The sequence below is a fragment of the Pollicipes pollicipes genome, unplaced genomic scaffold (genome assembly GCF_011947565.3).
Source record: "Pollicipes pollicipes isolate AB1234 unplaced genomic scaffold, Ppol_2.1 Scaffold_6138;HRSCAF=7277_pilon_pilon_pilon, whole genome shotgun sequence".
Classification (NCBI taxonomy): Eukaryota; Metazoa; Arthropoda; class Thecostraca; order Pollicipedomorpha; family Pollicipedidae; genus Pollicipes; species Pollicipes pollicipes.
This window is the reverse complement of record NW_023596818.1, coordinates 35,541,073-35,552,992: the sequence shown is the minus strand read 5'-3', so window position 1 is coordinate 35,552,992 and position 11,920 is coordinate 35,541,073. Positions and strand designations below refer to the sequence as shown.

The 11,920-nt window shown below is 56.5% G+C and overlaps 1 protein-coding gene across 1 annotated transcript in view; it reads right to left on the bottom strand.

Annotated features, from left to right (window-relative positions):
- Positions 1-4,243: 4,243 nt before the first annotated feature.
- The window catches only part of mRpL15 (mitochondrial ribosomal protein L15), a 33,386-nt gene continuing 25,709 nt past the window's right edge, over positions 4,244-11,920 (bottom strand). Inside the window, exons 6-7 of the mRNA XM_037230068.1 lie at positions 11,078-11,232; positions 4,244-4,837 (exon numbers count right to left, since the gene is read on the bottom strand). Coding sequence (XP_037085963.1) covers positions 4,703-4,837; positions 11,078-11,232 — 290 coding nt within the window. The 3' untranslated portion in view covers positions 4,244-4,702. The remainder of the gene's footprint in view (positions 4,838-11,077; positions 11,233-11,920) is intronic.

Genomic DNA, 11,920 nt, shown 5'->3' with positions numbered 1-11,920 from the left:
ACAATTTGAGCGGACACAAACATAGACGCCATTTTTACTTTTTGCTGATCGGCATTAGAGCGGGTCAGCCACGACCGGTGACGTCAGACGATAGCCGACAGCCACAGAAGGCGACAGCCGCCTATGCTGACGTGCCGCGCGCCGGCTGCCGGTCCGGCCGTCACCGCCTCCGCGACCGCCCGCGCGCCGCGCGCTCCGTCGCGTCCGGCCGCTGCCCGATCGACCGCCGCCGCAGTCGCGGCAACGTTTTTCCGCCGAGGCGCCACCCGAGACCTGGACTCGTCCCGCCGAACCAACAGGCTGAATACACAGCTGGCGGGCACAGCTGGCCGCTTCCCGAGCCGACGGCGGCACCCCGTCCCGGTGCGGACGGGGTCGCGCCCCCGCCCCGCCCGTGCTGAAGGTGCGCTCTGGAGCCAGACGGCACCGGAGTCTTCTCGGCAGCACGCCGCACTTCGCAGACACCTCGTCTCCTCCGCACTCCGCAAACATCGCGTCTGCGTGTGTGAGATCTCTTTTGAAATGCAAACGAGACGCGGGCGCGCTCTTTGTGTGCGTGGCAGAGACGGCGAAGCCCGAAGAAATGCTAAGTAATGCATAGCAGCCGAAAGAGCTCCAATCAGACGGGGCCCTCTCCTCGTGCGTATATCAGCCCCGGCTTTATCAGAACGCCATGCTGCATGCGTCGGACTTCGGCCTCCGGCGGGCAGCGCCTGACGGCGTCTGGAGAGAATGGGAAGGGCGAGGTCCGGCGCATGCTGCGGACAAATGCAGACGCGCTGCCGTCATGACGTTTGATGACGTCATGTGCAAGTGCGCTGCTGTCATGGGGTTTGGTGACGTCATATGCAGGTGTGCTGCTATCACGGGGCTGGATGACGTCATATGCAGGTGCGCTGCAGTCACGGGGTTTCATAACGTCACTCGTCAATCTCGTGCTGCGGTGACCATCGAGCAGAGCCTCTGGAGGATATTTTAACTGAGAACTGGTGTAATTCGGCTTGGTTGCCAGACAAATGCAACGTTATGACTGGACTGTGTCCGTTACTGACAAGAGGGCCGGGGTGCAGGATTCGCACCAGTATTAAATAATTAAGTAAAGAATTACCGTGCCAAATGCGGTACAGTGATAAAGCGACACACACTCTTCAACTCCTCAAACAAACGAGATTTTACTGTAACTGTCGATTCTCGTTGACAACCTCTGCCACTTTAATCCAAGGACTGGCGTGCCACTGAAAGATTCGAGAATTTATGTTGACGATACGAACACAATTCATGTGAGTGCAAGCGCAGCGATGCTCCGTGCCCTCCGTGGCGCGGCCGGATACTCTGTGGATGTCTGAAGACCCCTTCATGTGGGTCGTGTGTGTGTGCGAACTGGACGGCGACAGTATCACGCGACCGGTCAACGGCCTGCTCTCCGCAGTGGGAAGACCTGGCCGTGGGCGCGGGCCGGACTCGCCGCAGCCAGCGCTGTGCAGGAGAGCGAGGAGGAGAGAAGGCCGTCGTGATGGCAGCGTAGGGCTGATGTGTCATAACTGACGCTGGAGTCGCATGACACATATTTTTCTGTATAACCAAGCCATCGACGTGACAAACTCGTCGATGAACTTCGCCCAAATGGCTTGTCGAGAATGAGCTTTACGAGCATATACACATTGTGTGTATATTCAAAGTACACGATGCGTATGAAGACAATACCCTTCCGAGCATATACACGATATGTACATATTCGAAAAAAGATCGTTCAAGGCATTTAAAACATTAGACGCACATGTTTAAGTCGTCTTAAGTACGTCTCAAGCAAAACGTAACGCATTATTATATAGTATTTGATTATAACATAATGCAAACAATATAACATAAGTTACCAATTTTTTAAACACACGTCCAGCTGGCCGTTCAAATACCACGCGCTCGGGCGGAGGTCAGTTTGACCTTCTGAGATTACAACAACTTGGAGAGCTAGAGACACCAAAATTACAGAATGGGTCAGCCTGTATTTAAAATCATGCATCAAAATTTCGCGCTCCTAAATCATGACCTTTGGGTCAAGTAAGATCAAACGAGGTCATCCTACAGATTGGTGTCCAAAGTGCTTCCAGGCCTCCTGATGCAACCGCCTTAAACCCAGATACCTGTTCTAAGCAGAGTATCACTGATACTCATTTTAGGTCAGTGAGCTTGTTGAATCGTTGGGTCATGGTGAACAAACACCGACGATACTGATTTCATTTTCAAATATCAATAAGCGTCAAAGATATACTGGGTGGTATGGTCCTAAATACAAAAGGTCGACCAGAATCATTTTAGATCAGTGACCCGCTCCAAACTTTACGAGGCCAACGGAATATTTCTGCTGGGGCCCCTGTTATAAAACAATCGAAATAATTCTTAGAAACGATCTCACCAGAGGTTCTCTAGAACAAATAAGGTAGTTTTGAGCTCGGTCTGACCTTTATATCTGACCCAAGGACACTAAAATTTGGCGTAAACCTAAATTCCATTGTTAAATCGTCTAAGAAACTATCTAAGAGATGCCTGGCTTCGTCCACTACTCGTCACATCAGGTTGAACGATTCGCTAGAAACTGTCTTCGCTGACAGCCACGACCTGACTTTCGACCTGCCATAGGTCAGCAGCCCTACAATGTACATCTAATTTTGTGAACCAAAAGAGCCCCTATCCAATTGCTCACAGCTATGCAAAGTTTATCGTGACGAAGCCGCACCTTTCGGCAACTATTCTGGAAAAACCTTCGGGGCTGAAATTCACCCATCATCCGGGCCGGTGTTAAATAATCGAAACAACTTGTAACGCGTTGCACGAACAACCCTTGACCTTCAGTGCAATCACAAGAAAGTCTGTCAACTTTCGTTTCTGTTGGTTTGCCTTAAGCGTGGCTATGGACGCTTGACACCCACCGGAATGCTGAGCGCGCAAAATAATGCTGGATACACGCACAGGAGCACTGTACACGCAAATGGACACGCAGCCAAACAACTCGAGGAACACCGGACGTGCATCGGAACACTGGATATGCACAAGAGCAATGGCTATGCATCAGGACAATACAAACGAACGAAGACACTGGACAGGCGGAGGGACACTAGACACGCACAGGGATACTGAAGATGCGCATGAACATTGGACACGCACAAGCCCCTTGGACACGAACAAGAACACCGGACACGCGCAAGTCAGACCACATTCTGAGCTGGCCCGGCGCCGCTGGGGGGAGGGGGCCCGGCCACACCGACAACGGACACGAGATTGGCTCTCTCCGTGGGGAGGGAGACGGTCCCGGGGCGGGCGCCTTTCCCACCGCACGCCCCCGACGAATGTCGCCGGACGCATCTCCCGCCGCCGCCGCGGTGATGAGCAATTTGCCTTGCGGGCAGCCCCACCCCCCACACGGGACGCGCGCCACAAGCATGCCGCGGGAATTCTGCGGGAGGACTCGGCGAATGTGGAGGCGGAGCTCGGTGTCCCGCTCTTGGTGCAGATGGCTCTCGGTGAAGGGAGTGATGACGCGCTGGCGATGCATGGGCGGTAAGTGATTAACGTCAAGAGAAACCGCTGCAGCTCGCACGACTGACGACGTTATTTTCTCACGCCTTGAAACTAGAGCGGAAAATCGTACGACCAAAAGTAAAGTCTACTGCATGCACTTTCGTGCAAGTACATTCATTTATATAGCGCGCGTTGGACCGGCCCCTAACCGACAAGCACATGACAGCTGTTGCGTTCGCTCCATATTCTGCCCACACAGTTTTTGGGCCCCGAAACCTTTTCACCACAAAAATGACAAATGTGAGGCTCGTAACGTCGCACAATACATGTTCCAGACGCTGATTCAAATGCATTCTGAAAGCAATTATAATTCGCTGGGTTTTGATGGAGAATTGGTCTACTTCAGTCTATACAAAATTGAACAAGCTTTGCCTTCAGAAACTCAGAAACCACGCGTGATTCAGTACTGCGAATGGCGTGAGCCCACCAAGAAAGAGTTTCGAGCAGGTATGGCACCAAACTGATGACACTGGCACTACTTTCCACCGCAAGACAGGTCAAACGACCAGAACACTGCGAAAATCCTATATAACGCTGAGGGGCGTTTTGATACAAAGTGTTGTGATTCTTCTTGGATCTTTGCAAAGTTGTATGCGCTCGCTACTTTCAGAGCAGCGATACCAGCACCGCGCAGAAATTCACATCGTGCACTTCAGCAGGAAACATCTGTGGAGCCGGTACGGGCCAGTTGTGTATTTGCCTACGTACAGGGTAGACCATATATCCTCACGCTCCCGAGCCTGCCAATGTCAACACTATCCCGGAGCGGAGGCAGTCACCCGTGCCGCCCTTTGGCCGGCCTCAGTCCCAGGCTGGCGGCACGTGCAGCGGTACACAAGCTCAAACAGTTGGCGTGGCACGCACCCCACACACGCATTACGATTACTCCGGCGACGGCCCGCACGCGCCAACCATCCGTGAGCGCTCGTGGCTACTACAAACAGCAGGGCTCAACCGAGGCCGCCCCAGGCCGCTGTACCGTCAGCACCGGCCCCACGACACCACGCCCCAGGGTCCCCGGCGAGCGGTGGCACGCAGTCGAGGTCGTGACCTCGCCCGGCAGCGCCCGCGGTCACTGGCGGAGCTTTGCGTCACGAGGAGCACGCCGAGGTTGCGCCGCCAGCGTCTAGGCGCGGTAGTACTCGACCATAGTGGGGTCCTTAACCCGCCAGACCTCCTTGCTGGCGAGGCTGACCAGCCAGCCGGGCTCGAGGCCGAAGAACACCTGGCGCGGGTCCTTCCGCATGGTGAGCACGCCCTCCTGCCGGGAAGAGGGTAAGCGGTGAGAGCTGCAGCACGGCGCCTAACGCTCACAAACGCGCCGTCGACAAGCCACATCCCGGAAGCGCCTGTCACAGAAGACACCTCTGCGTTTTGTATATTTATTGCGGTATCTGTGTCAGCGCGACGGACAGAGCTACACCGCTCCATCAGCCGCTCCAGCACCGCACAGTCAGCATGTATTGTACGTATGTGTTACTTCCATACAGCCATACGGAGCATGGGTATTGCAGCTCCGGGTCAAAAGTGCAGGAACTAAGAAAAAATAAAAAAAACCCAGACACAAGCCATAAGAACACACAGTTGGACACATTTTTCAACGGCTACCAATAGCACCCGTCGTTCAATAGTTGCGCTCTCACCGCGCGTACAAAACGCTGCCGTGTCATGTAATGTCAGCTGGCGGTGCGTCATACGATGCTGGCGCGTGACAAACGAAACGTCCCCTCCACCGGCCTGAGGACCGGCTTGGGAGGGTGTGGGAGCCTATCCTGACCGAAATAGCTCGCACACGTGTGTCGCGTTTTTTAACACAAAACGCGGCCCGGGTACCGCTTAGAGGTGTGGGGAGCCTATCCTTGCCGGATGGGTCGCACACTGTGGTCGCCGTTTAACACACACACGGCACCAGGTACCTGCCCTGGGGAGGTGTGGGAGCTATCCTGGGCCGCGTGGGTCGCACACTTGTGTCGCGGTTTAACACAAACGCGGCCCGGGTACCGGCCTTAGAGGGTGTGGAAGCCTATCCTGCCGGGTGGGTCGCACACCTGTGTCGCCGTTTAACACAAACACGGCCCAGGTACCGGCCCTGGGAGGTGTGGGAGCCTATCCTGCCGAGTGGGTCGCACACGTGTGCCGCCGTTTAACACAAACACAGCATGGTACCGGCCCTGGGAGGTGGGAGCCTTTTCTGCCGAGTGGGTCGCACACGTGCGCCGCCGTTTAACACAAACAGGTCCCTCAGCACATCCGGCTCGCCGTGCCGCGACACCTTACAAGCCTGGGTGACCGCCTGAACTCCTACCATACGCGAGGCGACATCCAGCACTGGCATGAGCGCGTCGCCTCGCCGCCGCCGTCGCTGGATGGAGGTGCCGGCGGCGGCCGCGTTCCGGCGTCACACGCTCTCCCTCCCCACCCGGGCCCCAGGACCGCCGAACGCTGCTCGGGTGCTCGGTACGTACGGGTCCGCGGCTCGCGCCACACCGCTGACAAAGAAGGTGAAGACCAACACATCCGTTTGCCTGGCTTTCTTCGTGACAGAACGCTGTTAAAGGAGTGCTCCACACCTTTGTGGGGTTTTGAACTGAAATAGCCATCTTGAAGATCATTCGATGCACTTCACAGCCCTGGCCTTCTTAAGACCTAAAAATCTCTGGTTTCTGAGCTACACGCCCGCGAAGATGTGGATATACTTTCGGGGAGGCTATTTCAAGGTTGTCACCCAGGCGTCCATGATGCAATAATGCCATTCGTATCATGCTATTCCATTAGCCATGCGGCGATCAAGGCCAACAAAATATAATTGCCAACTCTTTCATGTCTGACCTTCGTGAGCACGAATTCCAGAAATAACGGTCGTCAAGTGGCTCTCAATCAACGGTGCGGAGGGTGCCAAAACATAATCAAACAATGATGTATTGAGAGACATATTTACTGAACAGATAAGTTATGCTTTATAGAGCAGTCTTTTCCCCTTAAAACTATACCAATAGTTATAAGCGAGCTTATTTTATCGTGTCCGATGCTTGCTTCACTATCTTCAAGTGTGGAACATTCCTTTAATCAATGCACATCAACACAACAGATGCGCCTCGTCAAGCGTGGTCAATGCCTCATTATCGGACGCCACAGCTCGTAGACGCCAATGCGTCCCATCGCTGCCGAGACGCCGCCGCCTTCTTGCAGTGGGGGGGGGGGGGGGGGGGGCTGCGCAGCTCAGCAGGTGGAGCGCTCGCCCACAGCCGCACGCCGTCCAAGTCGATCGAGCCCCCCTCCCCCGAAGTCGAGTCGAATTGAGGGCTCGAGCTTCGCCACCGGTCTGGCGTCGGGCCGCGCCGGCGACAATCACAGTGTGGGACGCCAAAAGGCCCAAAAAAGCTGCATGCGTGTTAAACTCACGCGAGTTTACCAATGTCTTGAGGCATGAGAAGTCATTGTAAGGTACGTAACATTTCATATTTGTTAAGAGGTGGTTGGCGGTGGTAAAGCTTGGCGAGGCGGAAAACCACATTGAGATTTACTGCCTCCTCCCTGTTCTATAGGAACGGTTCCAGCTTTGTGCAAAAAGATACGTGCTCCACTGCGAGTACAATACAAGCACGAGGCAGCTCTATTGCATGGCCAACATTCACCTTCACATAATCCAACGCGACGTAGCTGAAAGACACGTCCACGTTCAAGATCTGAAGAACGCCTTTTTTAAAACCGGCTGAAAGCTTAGGCCGCACAAATGCGCGTGCCCCACACACCACTTGCCTTCTCCCGCGCTTGTTGTCGCGGAAGAGATGAACACACTTGGGGGGACCTTTGTGTCTCTTTGGGGGTGTTATGCCCTCCCCCTCCCAAAGTTGAGCCGGGTTTCTACCAACAAGGCGTTCAACGTCACTGTTTGGCTAAAGAAGGCCCGGCAGAAGGACGCATCGCCCCACTGAAGGCCCGGTAAAAGGACGCATCGCCTCACTGTTTCGCCAGAGGAGGCCCGGCAGAAGGGCGCATCGCCCCACTGAAGGCCCGGCAGAAGGACGCATCGCCCCACTGAAGGCCCGGCAAAAGAACGCATCGCCCCACTGAAGGCCCATCAGGAAGACGCATCGCTTCATGGAAAGCTGGAGAGCGACGGCAAAAGAGCTCAAAGCACCTTCCCGGGCCGCCGGTAAAGTCAGCCAAGCCACAGGAGTGCACAAGCATCTGCGGCCGTGAGCCCCGCCTAGCCTGTAACTGAAAGATTGTCCCCGAACAGACCAGGTGTGATAGAAGCTTCTCCAGAATTCAGACTACTGAGTGATGCTTATCCGACGGTCGGCTTCCCAGCAGACACTCCCGAGCGCTGTGAAGACTTTCCAAAACAGCGTGAACTTCTCAACAGACAGCAAATGTGTCTCAATTTAGATGTCTCGATACGCTTTACCCCTGGACAATGGTGCAGAGTCCGTGACACCTGCCAGCTAAATCGAACTGAGCTCCAGTTCAGTTCCAGTTTTTTTTTGGGTCGGGACGCCTTCCGACGCCAGCGTATTGCGCCACACAACACTGTATTTCCCCAGGGGTTTTCAAAAGAACAATTGCAACCAATTTCTGGTATTGACGACTGAAACAAACGGACACTGTTTGCTCGGTTCGCTTCAAAGAATTAACAAGGCCAATGCAACACTCAATAAAACAGCATTTGGCGAAGTTGCAGGCTGAAAATGCCTAAACTAGCATCGCGTAACTTAGTTTTCGTCTAAAACTGTTTAAAAAAAAAAACAGGACGAGAGCTTTCAGTTCGCGCTAGTAGGTCTTTCAGGACTTTTGTAAGACGCTCTGTGGGCATCACAACACGCTTTGTGCGCCACTTTCAGTAAGAACGACGCAAATGCACCGCTTAACCCACGTCGATGCTTACATGACACCCATTCACTCTTCACACACACACGCAGCAGAACTCTCTTCGAACACACCGCCGCGACCCCCGCCCGTCCGCCTCCAAAGAGCCAGGCTTCCACCAAACTGCCAACTCCGCACGGCGGCACCCCTCACCGCGTCAGACAGGTGTCGGAGGCGACTCAGGGCGGCACACCCGCCTCACAGCCGGCGTTCGGGGAGCCAGCCGCTGCAGACGGCAACGGAGATGGGGGCCGGTGAGGTCAGACGGAGACCATGCCCTCAGTCAGTCAGGCGGTCTGTTCCAATCCGACGGTCTATCATCACCAAACCGTCTCCCTTGTCAGACCGTCTCCCCTGATTGGACGACCTCCCCTGACCAGACGGCCTCCTAAATCAGACCGCCTTCCGTAGTCGGGCCGTCTTCGCTGATCAGGCGGTCTCAGCTGGTCGGAATTCAGACGACCTCGCCCAATCACAAGGCTCCCCTGGACCAGTGTCTCAGCCGGGGGATATAGCGGGCTCCCCGCTCCCCCCTGAGCCCGCCCGACGCGCGTCGCCCCAGCGCACCACGAGCGCGGCCGAGCCGAGCGGCAGGCGTGCTGGACCCGTTCAGCGACCAGAGCGCACGGTTCAGGGAGCCAGCTGGGTCAACGCGCGGACCAGTCCGGCGGCATCAGCTGGCGCATCAGTCCAAGGCGCCGGCCGAGGGAGTCCGTCAAATCAGCTGGGCGGCGGCGGCTCTGTCCGGTGCCCTGGCCGTAGGCTCTGGAGCGGCTCCACCACGCCCGAGCCGTATCGCCGCGACCGCAGCCGCCGCGAAGCCGCCAGCGCTGTCGGGCCGAGATACGCTGACAAAGGCGTGTTTGTGCGGCGGGGCTCGGCGCAGCGGCACCGGCCGAGCGGAAGAACAGCGCATCGGCGGCCGTGCGAGCCTGACCGGCGGCGCGCCCGGCGGCCGACGGTGCGGGCTCGATGAAGCGGAACCGACGACAAAGCGACCGATCAGCTAGACGCGCCTGCTGGCTGCTCCAAATGGGCGGCGCGGTTGTTTCTGCAGTGGGCTGTGATGGAGGCTCATCAAATACGGGAAAAGGCCATCACGCCTTTGCATATTCGACTGCATGGGCCAGGGAAATCTCGTTCTTGTTTTCTCGTCGACATGCATTTTTCGTTAAGCTAGGAAAGTTTTGGCATAAATCACAGCCTGAAGCTACCTGTCTTAGCCGAAGAGTTTACTCGATTCTTCCAAATTTCACGAACGCGCACGCTGTACGCTTGCCTGCAAAGAAACCTCTGTTTACGGAAGAACCTGAGTTGACATTTGGCGACTATGACTGGTTCAGTGGCTTGCTTGGAACGCCACGCCACGGTGCACCGCGACACGGTGCTTGTTCAGATGTTGGGTGCGATGTCAGAAATAATTACACGCGCAACCATCAACTCGCCTGTCAAATCAATTTACCCAAAACTTGGGGAACGCATGTGAGAACTTTCGCACCTAGTGGTGCCAGATAACCGAGGCGTTGAGACTGAGCACAAACGCTCCAATTGATCTCAGATCACCAGCGGGACCATTGCCAACACCCGTCGAGCGCGTGCCATCCTGAAGTTGAAGAGCACCGCCGCACACGTCCTCCACTCAGCGCGATCCGACTGCTGTTCCAGATGGCCGATGACTGGCGCCAACTTCTGCGGGCTGCTCGTCGCGGACCGGCCGACTCGGTCACCCTCTGGGGGCGTCGTGCAACAGCTTCCGCCGCGGCCGGGGGCGGGGCGGTGGGGCTGGCCCAGCCGCGGCCTCCCACCACAACGGTCCGGGTACCGGGCCGCCGACGGCGCCGGCGGAGCCCCGGCCTCAGACACGGTGAGGTGAGGGCGGCGAGCGAGCGGCGCCAGCTGGGCCGGTTGCGCGGAGGGACTCGCGGCGCGCGCGTCAGATGGTTCGTTAGCTTTGCGTTGCTCGTAGTCCGCAAACATCACATGACCGAGCACCTGGCGAAACCCGCGCACGGTTCGCAAGTAATGTTGCAAAAACAGGCCTGGTTTGAAGTTTTGTTGACGCCCGCCTGGTTCGAAGCTTTGCCAGCTGAGGTTTGTTTGGTGTCTTGCATTGCTTAGAAGTCGAAGTAGATCGGAGTGTCACAGGGGCTCCAAGTTTTCGACGGAGTTCGACGTCACGAACATGGCCAAAAGCTCGCTTCAGAGGTGAACCACGTTCCTGTTCCAATAATAGCACGACCATATACCAAAATCGTACGAATATCAATCTGTGGGAGGGACAGCGGGTGTGATACGTTACCGTCTGCTGACCCGTGGCCTCACCCAAACAACCCACCGACTGACCCGCGACCCCGCAGGGACGCGTTAGTTGACCCGTGACCTCACCCAAACAACCCACCGACTGACCCGCGACCCCGCAGGGACGCGTCAGTTGACCCGTGACCTCACCTGGACAGCTCACCGACTGACCCGTGACCCCGCAGGGACGCGCCAATGGACCCGCGACCTCACCTGGACAGCTCACCGACTGACCCGTGACCCTGCAGGGGCGCGTCAATTGACCCGTGACCTCACCTGGACAGTACTTCAGTCGGCCGGTGCCCCCGCCGGGCCTCGTGAGCCGTGACCTCACCTGGACGGTGACGGGCTCGTAGCCGTACTTCTGCGCCAGCGTGAGCCGGTCACGGGCGACCCGCTCCGGGTCAGCCAGGTAGCCGCGCGTCCGTGGGTCCGTGTAGAAGCCGACGGCGTCCTGCGGCGGCAGCGCCCGCCGCGGGATAGGCACCCCTGCCGAGCGGAGCGGCCGTCAAAGGCGCCGGCCACACAACTCAGACGTGGTACAAGGGAGGCTGTGGCGGGATGCGAACCCAAATCCATTGAGTGTCCAGAGCTTGGGTCGCGGCCAGTCCCGCAGCAGAACGCATGCTGTGGGCGCTGATTCAGACGGCTGGAAAGTTCTACGCCAGGTTCGGTACAGCGAACTTTCTTCATTATCGGCGTCTAGGCTGGAGCGAGGTCATAACTCAGAAGCCCGGCATGGTAATAGGGGAAAACTCTCAAAATCTACAACATAACAGAACTTGAAACTCAGCCTTCAAACGCATCACCCTCGGCCGAGCGGTTCATTCAAGATACACAAAATTACGCGTGTGCTGTGTTGCTTTCGCAAAATTATTAGTTTTATACAGGAAAACCCTTTTAAATCTCCTCACGCACCTCCTTTCCGAAAAACTTAAACAATAAGCCCCATAACAGGCTGAGGATCGCCCGACGTGGTAGGCACTGGTCGCCCTCCCTGCTCCGGCAGCGTCGGAGAGAGTGGGCAAGCGGGAGGGGGTTAACCCCACTTCGGTCCTCATCCAAGGGTGCGTGCAATCCAGCGCCACCATTATCCAGCCAAACGCGGCACGGCCAAATCGCGGCAAGAACCGCTGGCAGCGGGGCAGAAACTAATGGCCGCTTAGCTGCAGGGCTC